General features: G+C 32.7%; 1 protein-coding gene across 1 annotated transcript; it reads right to left on the bottom strand.

Annotated features, from left to right (window-relative positions):
• Positions 1-3,497: 3,497 nt before the first annotated feature.
• On the bottom strand, positions 3,498-25,361 carry LOC133203163 (multiple epidermal growth factor-like domains protein 10). Its single transcript, XM_061339006.1, has 15 exons — positions 25,320-25,361; positions 24,968-24,983; positions 24,592-24,723; positions 23,424-23,561; positions 23,179-23,310; positions 22,791-22,928; positions 21,539-21,670; positions 16,059-16,196; positions 15,802-15,933; positions 13,749-13,886; positions 4,843-4,974; positions 4,483-4,620; positions 4,208-4,348; positions 4,006-4,114; positions 3,498-3,882 (listed from the first exon to the last, which is right to left on the bottom strand). The coding sequence occupies exons 1-15, from the start codon at positions 25,359-25,361 to the stop codon at positions 3,708-3,710; spliced, it is 1,833 nt and encodes a 610-aa protein (XP_061194990.1). The 3' UTR covers positions 3,498-3,707.
• Positions 25,362-25,470: the final 109 nt, after the last annotated feature.

Here is a 25,470-nt window from a genome sequence, read left to right as displayed (position 1 = left end):
CATGATTATGAGATGCAAGGATGCCTCTTCCGAAATTTTTAAATATATGGCCTCAGTTTTGGGGGTTCTTGAGGAGGGGGGGGGGCTCTATTGATTATATAGTGAAAAAGCATTTATTCTATTAATTAATCATTAATTAATCCTGTCTGCTCCTTAGTGTTGAGCTGATAAATAAATTGCTTAGCTATGATGAAAATGGGAGCTTCGAACAGAATTTTTAAATCTTGTGGTCGTAGGGTCAGGGGTTCCAGCATAACGAGGGATGGGGGGCTTTTGATAATATAGTGGAAAAGTGTTAATTCTTTGAAGTCAATAGTTATGATGATGAGGGTAACTCTCCGAAATTTGTAAATTTCTTGACCCTTGGTCTTGGGTTCTGGTGTTAGGGTAAGGCTTTGTTGAATCTGTAGTGAAAATGCATTGTCCCTGTGAAATTCTTCTCTGCTTCTGGGCATATCGGAAGCAAACTGAGTAAAAGTAACCGTATTTCTACCAGATTTTTGAACATCTGGACCATTTGTCTAAGCATTCTGGTCCTGGGCAGGGCTCTATTAATTTGTATTCTTCTGAGAGAAGTTATTCCCCTTTTCCATTCACCTTTGATAATTAATCACTGTAAATAATGTATTTGAAAGGTTAATAGAATAAGATAATTATGCAAGAATGTTTTTCGTATAATTCAAAAAGTACTCTCTTAGTTTTAATAATCAGGTAGACCTGTAAGTAATAGATAAATAAAAATGAGACAAAAATAACTTATATTATTAAAAGTTCTTCAAAGACCATGAGAAAGGTCAATGCTAGAGGTCTTAATATGGGTTTAAAAATAGTACAGAAGCATAATACTTTGTTAATAGTCTGCATGGTGATAGTGTTAAGTGGGGGACAGATTAGAACTTAATTTATGAGTTGATTCTGAATACTACACTAATTATTTTGTTGATCCTGATCTTCCAACTTCTCTTGCTTTAGGGCAACAAAGCTTCATCTATCAGTGTATTTAACTTCTAAATTGTTGTATTATACTCAGGTGACCGTTAAGGCCCTTGGGCTTCCTGTTTTTGGATACAATTTATGTATTTTCAAGGGCTTTTAACTGTATCATATTTTCCGTTCAGTTCCGTTTTCCCTTTTGCGTTTTAGCAACACACATATTTGGAGATGGACCGTCAACACTTATCAATAACTTCCTGTAAATACACATGTAGATATAAATTGATATCGCCGTCCTTTCTATTTCTGATGCATGTAAATTCAGGAACAATACAGCGTCTCATTTGTATGTTTGTTAGGCGTTTTTTCATCAACATTCACCATATTGTTTAACACGCTGAGTGCCTCAGAAACCCTGCAAGATTTGTACATTTTCCGACTTTTTCACAAAAGAGCGCACTTAGACCTATAACTCTTTCATGTCGAAAATAGAAAGTATTGAGATAGGACTTTAAACTTTTAAGATAATCAGTTCGTTGGAAAATAATACTGTTTGAAAAAATCAAATTGCGTATATACTGATGAGATCAACATAAAAAAACAACACAAAATTAATATTGAATTAGATATAACTTCAAATTATTATTTGAATTTGTCGTATTTAAACTAGTATACAATCTTCGCTGCGGGCTTAAAAGCTAGCACATAAACCCAAATATTTTTAGGTTCAGTACAGAAAATAACATTAATCACACACTCACAGGGATGAACTCAAAGATAAAAAAATATTGAGGAATAGATATTTTGACTCGACTTATAGACGAATTTTTAAAAAAAGAAATCGATATTAGTCCTCTTTCTTGTCACTCTTTCCTCAAACATGTACTTAGGACTCTGGATAGGGGTCAGCATTTTTTTCTGTAGATCTGTAGTACGAGGAGGAGGGGTGGAGGGGTTACCTAGACTTTTTCTGAGAATAGTCTTTTGCTGTAATTTTAATATGTGAGATTTGATTTGGATGCTACTTGCCTCTCTCCGCTTTCTGTTATACAGTCCTACATAGGCAAATTCCAACAAAGATATACTGAAATGTTAGAGAAAGACCTACCCTCAACCCCTCACCCCCCACAACCAACACACACTTTTTTTTCAAAATGTGTATTGAGATAGGAATTAAAATTCTAAAACATTTTTGTGTTCATCGAAAAATATAACTAATATGAATATTATTTTTTTCCCTATTTTCGTGTGAAATCGGTATAGAAAATTATATACTGAATGAAATTTTTCTTTATCTTGTTGTAACGCAGAGAGTATGGCCTGCCTTAAGGAACATAATGTGATTGCGTATCGTTTGGCACCTTGTACTCCTTTGTTCAATAGGATTTACAGTTTTAAGGCCTGTACAGAAACCTAAAGATGCCGCCATTTTTCAGCGTCCTTATTGAACATAAACATTTACATTGAACCGTTAAATCAGTTAGTTGAACCTTGTACATGGAAAAAACAACTTTAGATGATATTTTAATTCGATATATGTTTTTTTTAAAAAAAAAAAAAAAAAAAAAAAAAAAAAAAATTGTAAACTTGTCTGGTCGGAAATACAAAAAACGGTATTGCTGATATTATGCTTAGTGTGTCGTGGCCTTGATTCAAGTTCAAGGTCACTAAGGATTAGATTTTTAACTGATGTATGATCTGAAAGACCATGTGTGAATTTGTCAAGTCTGTAACACTAGATAGGGTTTGCTAATAACCAGAGCGTGTCATGGCTTGATGCAAAATTATTTTGACAAGTTCAGGGTCACCACTGTACACTCCTTTACTTCCTGTCCACAGCTATAATGGAGAACCTACTCGTTGCTTTGCAACAAGCTCTGCTCTAGTTTTACCAAATATCATTATTAATACCAAATTTAATTTAGAAAGAAATGCTGCCCGAAGATTGAATGTATAGTATAATAATTTTTTTTTTCTGTTCTTCTACGAACGTGTATCGTTTAATATATATATATATATATATATATATATATATATATATATATATATATATATATATATATATATATATATATATATATATATATATATATATATATATTAAATAGGTCTCGAAAAGAACAGAAACATATATACTATTTTGTTGTTTTTAATATATGTTTTTTGTATGTTGTTTTAACGTCCATTTCGAGAATTTTTCACTCATATGGAAAGGCAACCACTTGCCGGTGGAGACCTGCAAATTTTGTCCTATACTCGGCATTTACGGCCATTGAGCAGTGAGGGATCTTTTTCGTGCCAGCACCTACTGCGACACGGGAGCTCGGTTTATACGGTCTCATCCGAAGGACCGGTCTCCACGTCCCACAGTGGGATTCGAACCCGCAACGTAAGGATCAACTCCTTACTCCGCGACTCTAGAGCAGACGCTCTAATCAGTGCGCCACGCGGGCGACTGTTTTTAATATATGTATATAACGTTTAATTTGCCTTCCATTAGTTGAAAGATTTTAATTACAAGAAAAAAAAACATAAATGCTTTAAATGTTTACTTGGTTATGTAATATCTGTTAAATCTAATCATAAAACCTTAACTAATATAGATTTATAAAGTATTATCAACAACGAAAATTGGAAGAAAGAAAATAGGAAACAAAACTGCATATCCCCGATTTCCCCGTGATGTTTACTTTTGCTAGACGATTGATAAGGCATTATAATTAAAATCAGATAATTAATCTTTGACGAATAATTTCTCATTTAGGTAATTTCTTTTAAAGCTTTGTGTCGTAGTTAAGAGATGATTCTAATTTCAAATTATCCTGATTTTCGTGATTCAATTCTATTGGATGATCGTCATTTTTGATCAAAGACACATCGTCGTTTTGAGGAATGGAAGAGTCGTCGACAAAATAAGGCGTGTCAATCATTGTTCTTGAATGTCTCATTCTGCAGGGGAAAAAAACACGTTTTTGTATTTGTTTTTTTTTTTTCTAAGTTTATGATAAAAATAATGCACTTTAAATCTTAGAGAAGTTATTATTTTAAAGATAAATGAACGTGATTTCTTACCTCTTTATAATTTTGAAAAGCATATAAATGCCAATAACAAGGAGAGTGACACAAAAAGCGCTCAAAATACCATAAAATTTTATTTGGGAGACATTTTTATCGTCTTGGACTGTAAGAAAAATATATATTTTGTTATCAAATATGTTTGTATGTTAGAAGTCACTCTATAAATTAGGCGTATATATAAATATTATACACTTACCCATTATACATTCATCCCCCTTCACTCCAGCCTTACAGCCCGAATTACAGGCACCAGTCACGTGATGGCAGTCACGTGATACTTTACAAAACGTACTACATGCGCTTTTACAGTCAGGTCCATAAAATCCAAATTCACAAACTACAAGAAATAGAATTCACACGTTGACTATTTCAAAACAAGGATATTTTTTTTTAAGACATGCTTCTCAGAAATATACCATGGAACTGTGCAGCAGCATAGCGAGTCTTAACAATATAATTGCCTTTTTTTACCTTTATCACACTTATTTCCCTGATATCCTGATTCACAACCATCAGCACAGGTACCACTGACGTGATGACAAGGCTCGCTGTCCACACATTTACCACAGATCTTACTACAGCCAGCTCCATACCAATTCATTTCACACACTAAGGTATTATTTACAAAGTTATGCAATAATAGTGGCTTTGCCATTATTTTTCGACATTATATTTTTTTTCACCTCCAATACTACGGGACTTGTAACTTTGGCCAAAGTAAAATAAAACAGAATCAGTATAATAAATAAATCAAGTTTCTAAGTTAACACTTTTTACTTTGTAAGTAACCACTTTTAAGCAAACGATTTTAAGAAAAAAAAAAATGTTTACCCTCATGACAGAATTCTCCTTTCCAACCAGGATGACATATATTTCCACAGGAACCATTTATTCTGTTACATTCTTGGCATGTCTCATTACACTTGTATGCACAGTTTTCTCCAAAGTATCCATCTTTGCATGCTTAAGAATATATATATATATCCATTTCAAATACAGTTTAGTAAAAGGGTAAATGTAGTGGCCTCTGCAAACTCACATATACAGATGTTCTGCTTACAACGAGATAATTTTTGAGATCATAATTATTGTTTATATTTTCATGAAAATGTCAGTTAAGCGAGATTATCAGTTTCAAATTTATTATTTTATAATATAAATCGTAAATAAACCTTCTGTTCTGTGATTTATTTTTGATTACTTGTGTTGCAGAGTTGTCCTTCATATCCCCTAGCACATCCATTCAAACACGTCCCATTTATTGGGTTACATTCTTCTGATTGCTTGCAATATCCACAAGTCATGCTACAGTTCTCACCAAAGAACCCATTCTCACATTCTGTAGTTTATATTACCGTTTCACACAAAATACAACATGTATTTCTAATAGATTAATTTAATTTAATTTCATTATGGCAGAGACCATTTTAGCAATTTAAGGAATGAAAATCTGAAAGAGCAAGTATAAGCCACATTTTCATTTTTTTTTTTAAATCAATTTCCATGGATTTCAATTTATTCATTGTTATTCTTATTTTTCCACCTTTTTTAAACAGTGACAAGAGCACGGATTAACAAAATACGTATGTTTCCCAAATGTTCGTTACAAATAAAAAACAAAATCAAAATAAGAATAAAAATGTGATTTTACTATTTTTACAGCATATATTTTTGCATGCAATTGTCATAAAACGCAACTACACATTTTGAATTATAAGTTTTAAAACGTTTCATTGGAAATTTAATAAAGGCAATCTAGACACACATATTTATGTTATTAAATACTTTAGGAAATGGCCAGATAGAAATGTTGAAAAAAATGGAATATAGGTATAAAAAGGCGAAGTCAGCAGACTGTGATCAATTAAAAAAAATATTCAAAACAACAGAAAAGACGGACCCCAAGAAATTCAGAAGGGAATCAGATGACTTGGAGGAGTTAGAACCCCCTGTTGACTGGAACCACCCACCGTCAGCCCTAAATTAATGAGGTAAACGAAATATTCAGAATTCAAATTCTGGATAAAGTCAAAGATCCAATATTTGGTATAAAACAAATTAGAGAAAATCCGACTCATACCACCTAAGGTAGTACTTGCTGACAAGGTCATCCTTATGACTTTAGAATTTACGGAACACTGATTTAAACGAAGTTGATAAAATCCATACAACATTAACTTATCTGTCAGTGGCCTGTCTCGGTTTTAAAACTGATTGTACTAGGAGCATTCTCTTGAGTATCGAACAATTTGGGAGGTATACACACCATATGCAGGTGAAGGCGAGATATTGCAACATAAATAAGAAAAGTTGAAGAAGCAAATGCTGAGGTCGTCTCGTTTGCCATGCAATTTAATTGTTTGTTGGCCCTTGATTCTATAGTTATTAAAAGATTTTGATATGGCAAATGATTCCTATAACTCGGGAAGGGAAGCGAGTTTTTGGTTTTATCTTATTCTTTGAAACCCTGAATAAATAGAAATATTTTAATTTTACATTATAAATGATGGTTAAATTAGTTGAAGGCAATTGCTCTAAAAGATGTTGAAATAAGTAAAGGTTGATATCTAAATAAACATGTTTTTTTGTGAAAATACTTAATTGCTTAACCTTCATGACAGAAATCTCCTATCCAGCCAGCATGACAACCATTCGCACAAATACCGTTTGTTCTGTTACATCCTTTACATGTGTTGTTACATGTTTTTACACAGTTTTCTCCAAAGAATCCATCTACGCATGCTGTATGGTAAGAGAAAAAGAACAGTAATTAGCCTGTGATTACAACGCTTTCTTTTAATATTTCAATACAATTTATACAACAATTATGTATATGTAAGTACGCGTTTAAAATGTAAATCAAATACTTTTATTGCAAAAGTCCCCTTCATATCCCACAGAACAACCACTCAAACACGTTCCATTTATTGGGTGACATTCCTTTAATTGTTTGCAAAATCCACAATCCTGGTCGCAATTGTCCCCAAAAAATCCATAATCACATTCTGAAAAATTAATAGAATTTGTTGGTATTTGACGAATATTATAACACAATAAAGTCCATAATAATGGAACAATATATTTTCCTTAAATGGAGGGGGTCTGTAAAAGGTTTAGTCGTATTCACTTAAGGCTTGGAAGATTAGATATCAATCTGTTTTATAAAGGAAAGAAGAAAACATAGATATCTTAAACCAAATTTAAATTATGAGTCTACATAGTGGTATTAAAATGATCATTTAAGTAAGAATTTGCAACAATTTATTCACATATTTAGCAGTAAATTGAAATCAATTAATATGACTCAAAGTTGAGGGTGAAGAAGTGTTAGCTTTGAAAATTGTCCAGTTTGATATGTGTATTTTATATGATTGTAGTAAGCTTTTGAGCAAAAATTTAATTCTATTTGAGTTATAGTATTTTTTTTCTGTTAAAACATCTAAACTGCATGCATATTAGAAAGAAGTGAGCTGTATCATGGATGATGAAATACAACATGTGTGAAATAATAGCTATTACATTGCGTACCTTCATGGCAGTAGTCTCCTTTCCATCCTGGATGACACCCAGTTTCACATTTACCATTTGTTGTGTTACATCCAAAACATGCAGTGTTACACTTCTCCAGACAGTTTTGCCCAAATGTTCCGATTTCGCAGGCTGTCAAGTACGTCAATATTAATAACTAAATATATCTCTTGAACTTACAATATGAAAAAAAAAAATCGGAAACAAAAAATGACTGTTTTTTTAATATATATATTTTACATTGCTGACTGTTTACTTTTGTTGCAAAATGTCCCTTCATATCCTTCATCACAACCGTTCATGCATGTCCCGTTAATAGCTTGGCATTGTTCCAAGTTTACACAGTGTCCGCAAGTTATGCTACAGTTACTGCCGTAGAATCCGCCGCTGCATGCTGAAAAAAAAAACCAACAAAAGAAATACAACAAAACGATTCATTTCAAAGTGTTCAATTTGTATTCTGGTTATTATGTTCCTTTTTTGTCTGCAAGGAATGTATGAAACGATATCGATATTTTTTTTTCGGTAATCAGATGATGAAACTGCAACTTTCAGTCAACTAAATGATCACCTTAAGGTTTCGAAAGGTGACTGAATGGCAAAACTCTTCCAATCCGTCTCATATCAGCAATCTTTCAGTCACCTCTTAGATAAATGAATGAGAAAGTTTCATCCTCTAAATACTAAATATGTATTGAAAATATCAAAAATGTCTTAACCCTTTAACTACCACACAATGTCTGTCATCCTTAAGACTTTGGCTTTATAGCTTTCTGATTGTCGTAATTATAAGCAATTTTCAAATCGCTTTCCCTCCTACAGTTTTTGCCTGACTTCAATAAAATGTGGTACACGTGTAGAGTATACTAAAACACAAAACTATTTATTCTAGTATTTTTATTTCAATGAACAGTGTTGCCATTGTAACAAAAATAGTAATTTTGAGAATGGGGCTTCCTAATAGACACGGGTATACTATATTCAGTAATTTCCAAATCGCTTTCCCTCCTACAGTTTTTGCCTGACTTCAATAAAATTTGGTACACATGTAAAGTACAGTAAGATACAGAATTCTTTATTTTAGTTTTTTTTTTTTTTTTTTTTTTTTTTTTTTTTTTTTTTTTTCAAGAGTGTTGCCATGGTTACAAAAATAGCAATTTTGAGAAGGGAACTTTCTAACAAACATGGGTATACTATATTCAACGTCATGGTATACATTAAAATTACAAATATCAACGTTACAAAAATGGACATCTATAAAACGTTCGTCGAAGTGAGAGGAGGAGAGATTTTGCTGAACTTTGTCTCTTATTCGTTTGTTAAATGTTGCTTTGAGGTCCTTGGAATCATGCGAGAAAATATTTAACCTTAAATACCGTTTTTCTCTTCTTTTTGGAAAACCCACTTGTTTCAGAAGAAACAATGCCCAGTCGTTTTTTATATCAAATGGGCCCCCATTTACTTCAGTAGAGTTTTATCATTGAATAAAATTACTTGCCTGGTTCCAGCGACCTGCATTTGAGAATTCACAACACCCTGATATGTACTCAAACATACAATATCACTAGTTCATCATTAAGTTTTAAAAGACAGCCATGGGGACAGTATGGTAAAGAACTACGCACACTAACTCTCGATTCCAACTTAATTTTACACGCCTTAATTCAATAAAATTGACTCTCTTTTTTTTATTGCAAACAAGAGTTCACTAGTGATTGAATTATGTTATAAATGTATTGTCATATTGAAATTTTTGAATTTACCGGGTGGAAGTAAATACAACAAATTACACTATGACAACTTGTTATATTGTAATTTTTAGCTAACCTAAGTGTGCATTTACCGTTCACGGTAGCTCAGTCGGTAGAGCGTTCGCTCCGTGATATCTCGGCCCTGACTGAACTAAGTCGATAAAAAAAATGGGTAGCAACTCTTCCTTCGCCGGGCACTCGGAACTTTGAAGGGAAAGTTGCGGGTCCTTCGGATTAGCCCTTAAAAACCGAGGCCCCGTGTCAAGGTAGGCGTTGCCACGATAAAGATCCCTCACTGCTCAATGGCCCTGAGTCAAAATTTGAAGCTCTTCTCCGGTATATGGCGACGTCTCTATATGAGTGAAAAATTCTCGAATGGGACGTAAAACAACATACAATCAATCTATCAATCATCAAGTGAGCTTTTCTGATCAAAGAGTGTCCGGCGTCCGTCTGTCGTCTGTAGCCCGTAAACTTTTCACATTTTCGACCTCTTCTCAAGAACCATCGGACCAATTTCAACCAAACTTGCTACAAAGCATCCTTGGGTGAAGGGAATTTAAGTATGTTCACAGGAAGTACCACGTCGTCTTTCAAAGGGAGATAATTAAGAATTTATGAAAATCTGGTGGCATCATTTAAAAATCTTCTTCTCAAGAACCACTGGACAAGGAAAAATGAAACTTATGTGAAAGCTTCATTACATACTGTAGATTCAAGTTTTTATATCATGACCCCTGGGGGTAGGGCAGGGCCACAAGAGGGGGTCGAAGTCTTACATAGGAATATATAGGTGTAATGGTTAAGGGGCATATTCGAGTAAAACGCAATGAAGACCTCAAATAATGGAATGACCTGACAAGCCTTGGAATGGACTAGCCTAACCAAAGGGTATATAAGGCAAAGCTTTGAGAAAGTCAGGCATTCAGAAGCTAGCAGAAGAAGTTTGATGCTGAATCAGCAATAAAGAAGTTAAGGTATTCCATCCCTAATAGCAACAGATTCAATGAAATTGAATACACAACAGAGGTGTAGGTGTTTAATATTCACTAGATTTTGACATAATATCCATTTATTACTATTACATGTAAGGGTGAAATGTGTCTAATTTTTGACCTTGACTTTTGGTAAGGGTTATCTCCCTCTGTTTTTAATCAATGGAAAAAAATCTATTATAAAAAAAACTTATCAGGTAAAAAAAAAAAAAAACGTTTTCAATTGTCGTTCTATTTCTGATGTTTTAATGCATCTTTCCACCACAGTATTTATAAATATTCATATTATTTGAATATTTATTTTTAAAAAGAAATCGCCTGTCCCATAGATTTCAATACAATTTTTGTTAATTAATTACTGCTTAGTTAATTAAATTTTTGAAACTATCTCTTGATAAATCCTTTTCTATTGTGAAATGCTTTTACATTGGAAATATCTTTAAAATCTTCTCAAGAACAATTTAGCCATTATTAGTCATATTTATACAGAAGTAACCTTATGTATTGTAGAATCAAATTTGTTCAAATCATGGGGGCACAACAGGGGGTCAGTTAGGTTTTGCATAAGAAAAAAAATATAGGAATCATCTTGAAAAAATCTTTTGCTCAATAACAGCAAAGCCATGATTAGTCATATTATTGTAGAAACATCCTCAGGAAGTGTTGATTCAAATTTGTTAAATTTATGGTGGGTAGTGTGGGAGCACAAAGAGAAATCAGAGTTTTGCATAGGAAAACATAGGATTGATTGAATGTATTTTGTTTTACGTCCCGTTCAAGAATTTTTCACTCATAAGAGACGTCACCATATACCGGTGAAGGGCTTCAAATTTAGACCTTTCCTCGGCTGAGTGCCGAGGGCCATTGAGCAGTGAGGGATCTTCATCGTGCCTACGCCTGCCGTAACACAGGGCCTCAGTTATTAAGGTCTCATCTGAATGACCCGCAACTTTCACTTCAAAGTGCTGAGCGCTTGGCGAAGGTACAGTCGCTACCTATTTTTCATCGACTTAGGTCAGTTGCGGCCGAAGCTCGAACCCCTTACCTTCCAATCACGGAGCGAGAGCTCTAAAGAATATTTTCCGTGAGGGTGGAAAACTTAGGAAAAAAATCTTTCAAATTCTTCTGTTTAAGAACAGCAAAGCCATGATTAGTAATATTGATATGGAAGCATCCTGAGGTAATTTAAATTAAAGTTTGCCCCCCTTTCCCCGTTCAATACTGAGCTGATTTCTACTTCTTCCTAGCCGATGAGCTCAGGTGAGCGATGTGGCCCATGGGCCTCTTGTTGTTAACTACCACCCGGTAAATTCAAAAATTACAATATAACAGTATTAACACCAGTGTGAAATTGTTAATTGTTCTTAACTCAATTCTTTTATAAGGGGTCTAAAGATATATCTATCGAAATCATGCTTTAAAACATCACCAAATTTTAAAATAGTACTCAGATTTTAAAATACTCATGGACATGGATAAATAATCCTTCATTTGTTCCATACGTTTAACTCATGTAAATTTATCTTTAAACATAACCCCCCCTCCCCCCCCCCCCGTGAAACAACAAGAGCTTTGGTATACATTTGTTAAATAATAATTCATACGCAGAAGAAAGGAAAGGGGGTGTTTTAAAAATATTTTCCGTTCATTTCTATAGTGAAAAAAAAAGGTTTACCAATATTATAGAGCTTAGGCATAGTTTCCGAATACTTTTGATTGTACTTTCATTAACATTTTTCCACAGCTTTTAAAAAATAGTTAAATGGTGGTTTTTATATTCATCCAATAGCGCATTTTGCTATTTTTGCGAGATGTTCTGGCAAATATTTTACATACTTGCCCCGTTTTATTTTTGCTGTAGCAGTGGATTCAACTTTTCAGCTTCCTCAATACACATACTTGTAATCCCGGCTAATCTGTAAAGGATTAGGTAATGAGGGAGAATTTGTTAGTTTATCCCAAGTTTTCCACTTTATCCAGTTTGATATAGATTTGTTCTTAGCTCTGTGATGACTTAAAACATGAATTTAACACGAACAAAGAAACCCGAGTTTCCAGTGTGTTTATTAAGAAGTTATTTCTATAAATATAGCAATCTGATAAAAATCGGCTGTTTGTTTCGCTACGTTTACGACGTACTACATTGTACTTTTGATATATATATATTTTTTTTCATTGTGACAGGTTTTTTTTTCATCTTTTAATCATAGAATAAAGGCTAACTGCGTTATCTATCCTGTCGCTTTAATAAAAATGCACTCGTCTTTTCCTTTCAAAGTACACCAAGTACTAGAAAAAAAAAATATATTTTATTTTCACTTTTAATAATAAATCTGAACATTAGAAAAGAGATAAGGATAATATTTAATTATTTGATTATTTATTCCTACTACATGTAGGACTGACACAAAATTTGACAGGGATTTCTGATACAATGGGTGCACGCAATCGGGGCGTTGGGCCAAAGACTATTAATACATGTATATATCTTTCAAAGCTATGGAAAAATCCTTTTATTACATGTTTATGGCTCAAAACGTGTCGTACATTAACTTTTCTTTGCAAATAATTCATTTTTGACAAAAATGAATCTGTTTCATATATCAAAAGAATCAGTTTGTTTTACACTGAGCTCATGAAGGATTTCATTGTGTATGTAAAACGTAAAATGACGTCATAGTGCATTTTGTTTGTTTTACTCGTAAAAAGTTCCAATATCCAACGACATATATCTCTGTAACTGATTCATGTACCCTATAATGTCCGGAAAAAAATAATCTAGGGAAAATTCCCAGCTTTCAGGTTATGGCATTCATTTTTTATTTTATTTTGTTTGTAATTAAGATAAAGCCAACAGAAGATAGCACAAAATCAGTCATTTATGCGTAGTTTAATCAACTTCCTGCAATGATATGCAATATTCAATTCAAGTTTATGATAATATCTCAACATCGCACAGAAAAACTTTAAGTAAAAAAAAAATGTTAAGTTTCTTCTCTAGTTTCAGAAAATATCAATTGTTTTGTTGTAACCCGAATATTAAGAAAACGCCGACAGTTAAATATCTGTAATGCTGAAAATGCGTGCAAATGCGTCTCTGGGGGTTAAAGTGTTAAAAAGATAGTTCATCACTTTAATTAAAGAACCGATTCTTAGAGCAAAACCTATAATACTCTTACCTTTATGACAATAATTGCCTTTCCAACCAGGAAAACATCCATTCTCACAAACTCCGTTTGTTCCATTACATCCTCTGCATGTATTGTTACACTCCTGAACACAATCTTCTCCAAAATATCCTTCAGTGCAAGCTTCATGACAAAAATTAGAAAAGAAAAATGAAATACACCTTTTTCTTAAGATTGCAAGTGAAATTACGTTTTTTAGTAGTGTACCATATTTGTTTAAATTGTTATTTTATATATGTATACATTTGCAAAAAAAAATCATTTCATTTATTTACTTCCATTGCAAAACTGTCCTTCAAATCCCTCGGAACAACCATTTAAACACGTCCCATTTATAGGAAGACATTCCTCAGAATCTTTGCAATGCCCGCAAGTCATACTACATTGCTCTCCAAAGAAGCCATCATCACATTCTGGAAATTAATCATTTGAAATTTTAAAGTAAATTTAATAGGTGAAAATAATGAACGGTGATCAATCTAAAAAAATCTATAAACAATACAAATATGAAAAGAGGGCTTATAACCCGAACCCCTGGATATTCCACAGGTGCGATCAAGTTTCCAGGAGGATTAAACATCCCCTGTTTTCTGGTTACATCCGCCGTGACACCAATGAATTGATCAAGAATAAAGAGCGTAGTCGAATATTTGCTTAGAAAATCATTATAAAGCCCCAAAAAATTACCAAATTCTGACTTCAAACGATCATATTGAAATCCCTGTAACATCAATTTATCAGTGAGTGGCATGCCTTGCTTTTAAATGTTGTCATACTAAGAGCAAGCTCTGACCAGTATATTCATTTAGTATTTTTTTATATAGACTTTATATTAAGGAGGGATTCTCGTCTGGTTTCTGACTAGATGAAATATTCAAAGTATATTTGCTTATATGTTTTATATATTTAGATGTAAGAAATTTAAAAGATCATATTTTTCTTTCCTCATCACAATTGTACAACTTAAAATAGAAATGGTAAACTGAGTTTGAAATCTAGCAGGGACTATATTTTTGGCGGAATGGCGGCGTATGAAAATATCTTCTTTTCTGCCTCTCAAAATAATTATAGAACAATGAACTTAGTTATGATTTTTACACAATCAAAGACTTGGAGAAAATTTTTAAATGTAAGTTAAATTAATAATAAGGGAGTACAGTTTTAAAATATATCAAATAAATATGATTTTCCAAACAAACTACAATTATGTTAGCTTTTAAAAGCTTCCAATCCAAGTTCAGATTTGAGCCAAAAATCCGTAAAAAGTGTTTTTTCTCTCTTAGTAAACTTTTTTGTTTTTAAATCATTTTGTATCTTTATGTGACAACTTTACCATATGTGAAAATAATAAGAAAAAAAAAATAAATATAGGAAGCATATAAAAACAACTAAAATATCTTAAAATTTTAAGAAAAATAGAGAAAATTCGGATTACCCAATATCCATTTTAGTTAAATTATTTATGTCAATTTGGTAAATCATCTTATTGACCCTATATGGTAATAGCTCTTTATGCAAAAAGAAAAACATTTAATTTATTGAAATAGAAGTAGGCATCACATGATTGGCAACAGTAATTTTTTATTCTTTATGTCCAGGGAAAAGGTACTGACCTTGACCTGACCTTGCCTCTAATATAAAACGGTCAAATTTAATCTAACTAACATCATTACTTACTGATATTGTCTCCTTGATTCTTGAAAATTTCATTGATTTTTAAAATAAGAAAAAAGTGTTCTTATGAGAAGAACCCCTCCTTAAATAGAAAAAAAAAAGTGCATGGAAGATGAAAGGTTGAACCCGATTTCGAAGAAAATAACAGGATTTAAAAATCTCCTTGTCCCATGTTAATTTCTTTCAAATTAAAGTTTTTTTCCCTTTTATATATGCAAGACTTGTACAAATATTTAATATTTATGTTGGACTTTACAAGATTTGGAACATTCGACAATCAGCCTCTTAAATATTTATATTGCTTAATGTATGGATTGTTCATATCGATCAAACTATTTCACAAACCCCGAATGAAATAGGGCTTTGATAAGATTTTTTTTCAGGATCTCCTGCGCTGTGTTATAAACATAAATCATTTTCTTGGTCACCCTCATTATGTGCATGCACAATGATATCTAACGTAAAGGTGATGACATTAATGTAAATATTCTATATGTTTGCGCTATAATGACTGTGAAGTACTGTATTGAAATGTACGTTATCTTTGAATTAAACACATTGATGTGGATTGCATACAACTTCTTCTGCTTCAGCAATTTCATGTAGCAGAATTATTTAAAAAAAAATAATTGGGATTTGCTTACAGGCCCTCACCTTCATTGCAGAATTCTCCTTGCCAACCAGGATGACATCCATTGTCACAGATACCATTTGTTCTGTTGCATCCTTTACATGCACTGTTACAGGTTTCTAGACAGTTTCGTCCAAATGTTCCTATCCTGCATGCTGTAAAACATCTTATTATTTGACTAAATGGTATTTTCACATGTATTTGCAATAAAGGCGAAAAACTGAAATAAATACTTATAATGTTTCAAAATACGGATTTAAATTATTCCAGCATATCTTACTTTCATTGCACAATATCCCTCTAAAACCCTCATCACAACCATTTTGACACGTCCCATTATTTGGGTGACATTGCTCGGACCTCAAGCAAATTCCACAAACCCTGCTGCAATTATCTCCATAAAATCCATTGTTACATACTAAGATTTAAAAAGAATATTATCAGCAGTGCAAATGTATTGACTTTAAATTTTACTTGTGTTTTTTTTTTTTTTTTTTTTTTATAATAACGATTTTTTTCTTGAAAGCACCCGAGGAAAGTAAACTCTGAGATTGTGACTTTGTAAAAATTGTGGAATATTTACCTTGATGGCAGTACGTTCCCTTCCAACCAGGGTGACATCCATTTTCACAAATGCCATTCGTTCGGTTACATCCCTTACATGTATCGTTACATGTACTGGCACAATTTTCTCCGAAATATCCGTGACTGCATGCTTAAAGGATAAGAAAGTTTTTGAATAAGCTTATTCTGCTTTGTTAATTTAATAATATCTTTTTGAAATGCATTTATTCCATTACTTTATGCTTGATATACCTTTGTTGCAAAACTCTCCTTCATATCCCCTAGAACATCCATATAAACACGAGCCATTTATTGGGTTACAATCTTCTGACTCCTTGCAATATCCACAAGTCATGTTACAGTTTTCGCCAAAGAACCCATCATCACAGTCTTCAGTGATAAAAAAATGACAGATATTATCAAAGAGCATATTGAAACTCGCTATTAACCAGACAAAATTCCATGATCAAATGATCCATTTGGACACCTTGGTCATTTTTGTCTTGCTGTTCAAGAAACTTATAAATCCCCTACTCCTCTTCACATGAAAAAGAATGCTCCCATATTGTTGAACAAATGTAGTTCCAGGAGGTCATGATATATTTAAATTTGAATTTACATACATGTACCCTGGGTATGAATTATTAACCGAGTAAGATTACCCTTCCTGTTCCCAAATGATTTTACCCTATATACCTGTACATACGCAATGTAAAAATATATCCCTGTGTTTGGCATAAAGTAAAATATCAATTCTCTATTTTGCCTCCATCATACTTCTGCCCTTATCATTTAAACAAATTTACAAATGTATTTACAATATAAGTTTGCTCGCATATTGATAAGATAAACATGACTTTGTTTCTTAAAAGATTACAAAGATGTTTACTTTTGCTTTGCACAATCCCATATAAAATATTTATCCACGATTGTGGTTTCATCCTATCTCCAAGGGCAACCGATGATCCAAATAGAATTTCCCTTACCTGACGATGCTCGCATATTTATATCTTTATTTGCACTAGCTGGATCAGTTCTCAATATTTCTTTTCAAACTATTGATTCCTTATTATGGTCAAACTCTAACGTAATGGGCTATGATTCCAAAGAGTACTACCAAAAATATTTACATCATGATATCATTTATCATATCCTTATGACGTTGAAAGATATATTTAAAAAAAAAAAAATGTTTATCTTCATATAACCCTTGGTCCAAGAAGTAACAGTTCGAAGAATTTTTCTTTCCATACATAAGCTTTTAAAGGATGCTTATATTTTTAAATTTGTAATCAGAGCTTTTAATTTTGATTTTTTTTTTTTACCCATTACATTCACATTTAAATCTGCTTCTTCTAAATGTACCGTTGCCCCATTTTCTCCAAAAGTTGGCGATTTTGGGCAAACTGCATCTGTATTATCTGATAATTCTGAAGAACCTTTGGGCAAAGTGAACTGAATAAAAATCAATGCAGCAATACCGATAAACTCTAGGATTTTTTAAATATTTTTATTTATTTATTTATTTATTTTTGGTAAATTGCTTACCTTCATGACAATAATCTCCCTTCCATCCTGGATGGCATCCGCTGTCACATTTACCATTTGTTCTGTTACATGTAGAACCATAACATGTTTTGTTACATATCTTCATACAGTTTCTCCCAAATCTTCCAATTTCGCATGCTGAAAGTATAACATTTTGTAGCAAACATTAACTCTATATCTGTTGACACATTTTTTAAATACTAACAATTTTATCAAGAAACTGTAAATCTGTCTTTTACGTCTTACTTTCATTGCAGAGAGTCCCTTGATATCCTTCATCACAACCGTTCATACATGTTCCGTTAATTGGATAACATTGCTCTGAGCTTACGCATTTCCCACAAGGCATGCTGCAGTTAATTCCATATAATCCACCTCTGCATTCTATAACAATTAAAATTCACAATCAATACCACTTTTGTCTTCTGAATACCTCATAGTCTTTTCAGAGAAGTCAGGGCAATAGCTTAATTTATTCTCTAAGAAAATTCCATTAAAAAAATGTCGAGGAAAACTGTTCTGGTAAAAATAATCATACAAAAGCTTGAATGTTCTTTTATCATGAAATGTCGATTTATTTTATCAGTCATTGGTTTTCTTCTTAAGCCACGTTAGGAACTTAAAAAAATAAAGATAAATGAATGCCTAAATCAATAAATAAACAAATGGAGAAAAAAAGGGGAAAAATATCTAATAATCATCGAACACTAAATTGTAGTATAGAAGAAACATAGACAGAAACATGATACAGTCGGAGATTTTGTGAGTATGTTTTTTATTAAGGTTTTCCGTTCCAGACGGAAGACCTTATAGTGATTGTACTGTTTATTAAGGTCTTCCGTTCCAGACGGAAGACCATATAGCGATTGTACTGTTTATTATTTTTTTTTTTTTCCCCCCTTTTTTTGTCGGCAGGATTTCTCAGAGATGTCTGGATGGATTTTCCTGAAATTTTCAAGGTTGATAGAGAATGAAAATACCCCGAGGCGTTTTTTTTCATTTTTTTCAAAATTCACTTCCGGTCGTCAGATATTTCCGATTTCCGTTTTTTCAAAATTATTTTTTCCGAGTGAGATCTCAGAAACGGTAAGAGATTAAAACACCAAACTTATACGAGTAATAGATCATGAGGAGTAGGCGAGCCCATTTGGGTTAAGCGTGTCAGCCATCACTTCCGGTCGTCACAGGAAGTGATGAAAGAAATCGAAAATTTTAACTTTTCTTTTTTGAATTAATTTTGGCAACACATTATTGCATCTCATGTGTAGTTTCGAAATATGTCAGTCCCACCGGAAACAAAAACGACAACTTCCGGTTAGAAGAGGAAAACTACAGAATTTGAGTAATTTACTTTCCCTTAAATGTCTTTTATAGAAAAAGTATTTGAAAAGATTTTTAGATATGTTATTCAGACTGCAGATGTCTAGAGTAACGTCAAAAATTTTAGTAAAATTCACTTCCGGTCGCGTGTTTTTCCTGTCCTCAAAATGAAAAGTTATCTCAGCGAGATCTCGGAAACGGCATGAGATTAAAACACCAAACTTAAAAGAGTAATAGACCTTGAGGAGTAGGCAAAACACATAGGGTTAGACGCGTCAGCCGTCACTTCCGGTCGTCACAGGAAGTGATCAAAAAATCGAAAATTTCAACTTTTCTTTATAAAATTAAAACTTGCATCACTTTGTTGCATCTCTTTCGTGTTTTGAAATATGTTAGATTCCACCGAAAACAAAAACTGTAAACTTCCGGTTTAAAGAGATAAACTACGTTATTTCGATGTTTAGCTTTCTCATAAATATCACTTACAGATAGGTATTTGATATGTTTTTTTATACATATGCTGTAGATAATACAAATGTCATGAGAAAATTCAGAGATTTTTATTCAATTCACTTCCGGTCGTGTGTTTTTCTGTCCCCAAAATTAGAATGTGTTCTCACAATTGCTCGGTAAGAGTAAAAGACTGAAGTCTAAAACTTTCAGGAATTATAGTCAGTCATCAGTTCATTTGCATCGTGTAAAAATCGTCTGTCGTCATTACTTCCGGTCGTGATAGGAAATGAAGAAAAAAGTATTTTTTTAAAGTTATTTTGTTTCTACATAAGCTTTAGGCTCATACCGACGTTGGAAAAGACATGTTTATGCAAACAGGAAGTAGTATAACGGAAGACCTTCTCATTACTAGTAATGAGTTTCTAGTTATTATTAAGGTCTTCCGTTCCAGACGGAAGACCTTATAGTGATTGTACTGTTTATTATTATTATTATTATTATTATTATTATTATTATTATTATTATTTTCCCCTTTTTTTGTCGGCAGGATTTCTAAGAGAAGACTGGACGGATTTTCCTGGAATTTTCAGGGTTGATAGAGAATGAAAATACCCCGAAGCGTTTTTTTCATTTTTTCAAAATTCACTTCCGGTCGTCAGATATGTCCGATTTCCGTTTTTTTCAAAAATATTTTTTCCGAGTGAGATCTCAGAAACGGTTAGAGATTAAGACACCAAACTTATACGAGTAATAGATCATGAGGAGTAGGCGAGCCCATTTGGGTTAAGCGTGTCAGCCGTCACTTCCGGTCGTCACAGGAAGTGATCAAAGAAATCGAAAATTTCAACTTTTCTTTTTTGATTTTTTTTTTTGCATCACATTATTGCATCTGATGTGTAGTTTCGAAATATGTCAGTCCCACCGGAAACAAAAACGACAACTTCCGGTTAGAAGAGGAAAACTACATAATTTGAGTAATTTACTTTCCCTTAAATATCTTTTGTAGATAAAGTATTTGAAAAGATTTTTAGATATGTTATTCAGACTGCAAATGTCTAGAGTAACGTCAAAAATCTTAGTAAAATTCACTTCCGGTCGCGTGTTTTTCCTGTCCTCAAAATGAAAAGTTATCTGAGCGAGATCTCGGAAACAGCATGAGATTAAGACACCAAACTTAAATGAGTAATAGACCTTGAGGAGTAGGCAAAACACATAGGGTTAGACGCGTCAGCCGTCACTTCCGGTCGTCACAGGAAGTGATCAAAAAATGGAAAATTTCAACTTTTCTTTATAGAATTAAAACTTGCATCAATTTGTTGCATCTCTTTCGTGTTTTGAAATATGTTAGATTCCACCGGAAACAAAAACTGTAAACTTCCGGTTTAAAGAGATAAACTACGTTATTTCGATGTTTAGCTTTCTCATAAATATCACTTAAAGATAAGTATTTGAAATGTTTTTTTTTATGCATATGCTGTAGATACTACAAATGTCATGAGAAAATTCAGAGATTTTTATTCAATTCACTTCCGGTCGTGTGTTTTCCTGTCCCCAAAATTAGAATGTGTTCTCACAATTGCTCGGTAAGAGTAAAAAACTGAAGTCTAAAACTTTCAGGACTTATAGTCAGTCATCAGTTCATTTGCATCGTGTAAAAATCGTCTGTCGTCATTACTTCCGGTCGTGACAGGAAATGAAGAAAAAAGTAATTTTTTTAAGTTATTTTGTTTCTACATCAGTTTTAGGCTTATACCGACGTTGGAAAAGACATGTTTATGCAAACAGGAAGTAGTATAACGGAAGACCTTCTCATTACTAGTAATGAGTTTCTAGTTATTATTATTATTATTATTATTATTATTATTTTATTTTTACCTTCATGACAGAATTCTCCTCTCCAACCAGGATAACATCCATTATCACATATACCAGTTTCCCTATTACAGCCGAAACATGTATCATTACAGCTGTTGACACAATTTTCTCCAAAGAATCCATAAGTACATGCTAGGGGAATAGAGAGAAAAAATGTATTACATTTTTAGGTTATTTGCTAAATTTTAACATTTATAACTTTTGGACGTACGCAGGTAGGTTAAGGCTTCCCGTAGAATATGACAGTGTACTCTGTGCCTTCACATCTCTTAACTACCAAAATATGACGTCATAATGGAAAATGACGTCAGGTCACTACAAACTTGAGGTGTTATGACGGGGAGAGTGTCATGAACTTTACACTTTATTTCAAACTGCATGTAAAATGTTAGATAGCTATTGCAAAATTCACGGGTCGTGAAAGGTTTTTTAAGTCTTATATGTCCGAATATTTTAAAAATACACCGCTTACCTACCCTTGATTGAAATTCATCATGTTCAAAATGCTTATGAAAAATATACTTTTGAAATGTACTCTGTTTTATACCCGTGGTTGGAGGTAGAATTTATTTTGTGTGTATAAAAGAGTCTGGCGCAGGTGATTAATGAGGATTAATCTAAGAATTTTTGTGGAAATCTGTAAGAAGAGGTTCTTCTCTAACTGAATCTTGCTTGGGAAAAATGTGTGTTGGCTTTGTTTAAATATAGATTACGATATTGTGTGGAAAATACCCTCAAATTTGTAGGTTAGTTGAATTTCTCAGGAAATATTTTGTACCCAAGTAATACTATGACTTTTCCCAAACACATTTCGGATACACAAGGATACGATGAGTTTATTTATATAACAAAATGTTAATAATTATTGTGTTAATCAGCTGCGCCGAAGCGATTTATATGAAACACTTCAAAAATTATAAATGACCGTCACGTGATCAAAAAAGTCATGTGATATCATAACAAATATGCTAATATATAGCCGAGGAAACCCTTCATATAAATTGGAAGTACTAAAGTTCAATACTTATAAATTAAAACCAAAACAGACCTCGCAATGACATATTATGTTTTGAGCGCATTTTAAAGCTTCGGGAAGCCTTAACATAGCTGCGTTAGACAGTGAAACTTATCTTATTCGGATGTTATGTCTTATGGAATGATGTTTTTTCCGATTAATTTCTTTTAAAACCGTGGTGACGAAATTATACAACTTTAACTTTATATGATTTTTCTCATTTTCTTTCATATTTACTTTCGTTGCATAATCGTCCTTCAAATCCTTCAGAACAACCATTTAAGCACGATCCATTTATTGGATGACATTCATCTGGTTTTCTGCACTGTCCACAAGAGGCGTTACATTGTTCGCCAAAAAATCCATGTTCACATTCTGGAATTATTAAAATTCTTAATTGTCAAATAAAGTGAAAAAAGAAATATATGCTCATGCACATTGTTTGAATTGCAAAAAAAAAAAAAAAAAAAAAAAAAATCATAGGGCATGTTGATTTAATCATGATTAATCGTGTGATTAGTGTGTAACATGTCAAGAATACCATTTCAGCCAATACACTGTTCTGATTGTATAAGCACACTTATGACTCTCAGATATATTTAAATAAATCAATTTATACAAATACCTTCATGACAGTAATCACCCGTCCATCCTGGATAACATCCACTTTCACAAATTCCATTTGTTGCGTTACATCCATAACATGTACTGTTACAGGTCTCCAGACAGTTTCTTCCAAATGTTCTGTTTTTACAGGCTGTAAGCCATACGAACGCTCTAGTGATAATTTTCATACAATTTGGAGAAAATGCCAAGATATAAACAAAATTACGGAAAAGAAATAATATTTCAAATTCCAGTATGACTTACTTTCATTACAAAAGTTCCCCTTATATCCTTCCTCACAACCATTTATACATGTCCCGTTGATAGCGTGGCATTGTTCTAAGACCATACAGTGTCCACAAAGCATGCTACAATTATTTCCGTAAAATCCGCTGTCACATTCTGAAATATGGTATGAAAAAAGAAGAAAAAATATAAAAGTAGAAACTTTTTTCAAAGTCTTTTTTTTTTAAGTTTATAAGAGGAAAAGCCTTCGGTGATTGATATTCTTCATTACAGTGTCAAGCTTTGTGCTCGAGTTCCTCTTCACAAATCCTTCACAATTAAGACATTGGACAACAGTTTATGCAGTCGTATTTGGAAAATTGAAAATCACTCTCAACGAGACGATTTAAATTGCGATTCAATATGATTTAAACCGGCGACGCAAAGATCAGTGGACATTTTCACAAAAATTCTTACCACATATTTTTATCTTAAGTGAAAGGTTATGATAAAAATCTTTTTCACAAAAGAAAAAAAAAAGAAAAAAGAAAGTAGTAAGTGCAAAATGTGTCGTAACTTTACGAGAGCCCCAACCCACTCTTAAGTATTTTAAACACGATTTTATTGTGAAAATATAACCGCAAAAACCAAAATACATGTTACATTGAACTGTTTAAAGCAACTTCCAATAATACTTTATTTTTTTTTTCACAATAATTGTCGAAAAATTAAATGAAATACATTACAAAATATTTATGATGTAAGTTTCACTTAAGATTTTCGTATGACCTACTTTTACGTCAGATTTGTTATTGAAACGTCAGATTTTAAACTTCCTTCCTTCACAAACGATTGTATTCGATATTTGTAGTCAATAATGCTTGTTATGCTGACAAATGTTGAAAACTAAGTTTTATTTTTATTTTCACCCACATACAGTGTATTGAAGTCGTTGCTAGGGATGAAGTCTGTCGTAAGTAAAATCTGAAGTTCAATCTGCTACGAATGCATTCGTGAAAAACACTTAAGATTTGTCGTAAGAGATTTTTAAGTTAAAATTTTACACAAAAACTTCAATTTTTTGTGAAAAGGAATATAGTTCTTAAGTTTAGAATATAAAAGCTCAATTCTAACTAATGTAAACTTTGATTTATTGGTTTACATGTAATAATAGTAACATCCTAATGGTAACATAAAACTCGCTTACCTTGGTGACAGTAATCTCCCTTCCATCCTGGATGACATCCACTGTTACATTTACCATTTGTTCTGTTACATCCATAACATGTGCTGTTACAAACATCCAGACAGTTTCTTCCAAATGTTCCGCTCTGACAGGCTGCAAACCATTCATATTTGTTACCAAATGGGATTCATTTACGTATTTGGGGACATGCCACGAACGGAATTATAACAGTCTTTAGGAGAAAAATGAAGATAAGAGTTTTCTACATGTCTTACTTTCATTGCAGAACACCCCTCTATATCCCTCTGTGCAACCATTTATACATGTCCCGTTCATTGGCTGACATTGCTCTTTGTTTAAACAATTTCCACAAATCATGCTGCAATTATTCCCATACATTCCCCCGTCACATTCTGGAAAATAACATTACCAAAAAGCTAGTTTTTGCCTTCATATCTATTTATTAGGTATCTTTCCCTGAGATTGTACAATGGATTAGTCGTGTTTATCCACTGAAGTGCATTTTGTTTGAGAATAGGAAAAAGAAAAGAAAAAGTAGAATTTTGTGCAAATCTATCTGATCTTTCTTTTTAGTAATTATTGATTGAAATTCATAAAATGGAATTAAGCATTTTAGTTTACCTTGTCAGAGAAAATGCCTTATTATACATCATTCAAACTATGATTACATAAAAAACTAATGCAAAACGACCACAGAAAGAAAATGTGAATAGATTCCAAGATCTTACTTTTATGACAGTATTCCCCTTTCCAACCCGCATGGCATCCATTTTCACAAACACCGTTTGTTTTATTACATCCTTTACATGTATAATTACACATGTGGACACAATCTTCTCCATAATATCCGTCTGCACAAGCTTAAAGATGAATATGATA

Source organism: Saccostrea echinata, unplaced genomic scaffold (assembly GCF_033153115.1).
Source record: "Saccostrea echinata isolate AGI-Se365-2 ecotype Australia unplaced genomic scaffold, CSIRO_AGI_Sech_v1 ptg000048l, whole genome shotgun sequence".
Classification (NCBI taxonomy): Eukaryota; Metazoa; Mollusca; class Bivalvia; order Ostreida; family Ostreidae; genus Saccostrea; species Saccostrea echinata.
The sequence above is the reverse complement of the archived record's forward strand: the minus strand, read 5'-3'. Positions and strand labels throughout refer to the sequence as shown.

What these genes read in the sequence shown, in the direction of transcription:
- LOC133203163 (XM_061339006.1), bottom strand. Translation starts at nt 25,361, where the DNA reads ATGGATGCCATGCGGGTTGGAAAGGGGAATACTGTCATAAAA. An exon ending in AGGGATATTGTGCAATGAAA is followed by an intron (nt 15,934 to 16,058) that starts GTAAGATATGCT and finishes GATGTTTTACAG; the next exon opens with CATGCAGGATAGGAACATTT. An exon ending in AGGAGAATTCTGTCATGAGG is followed by an intron (nt 4,621 to 4,842) that starts GTAAACATTTTT and finishes ATAATACCTTAG; the next exon opens with TGTGTGAAATGAATTGGTAT.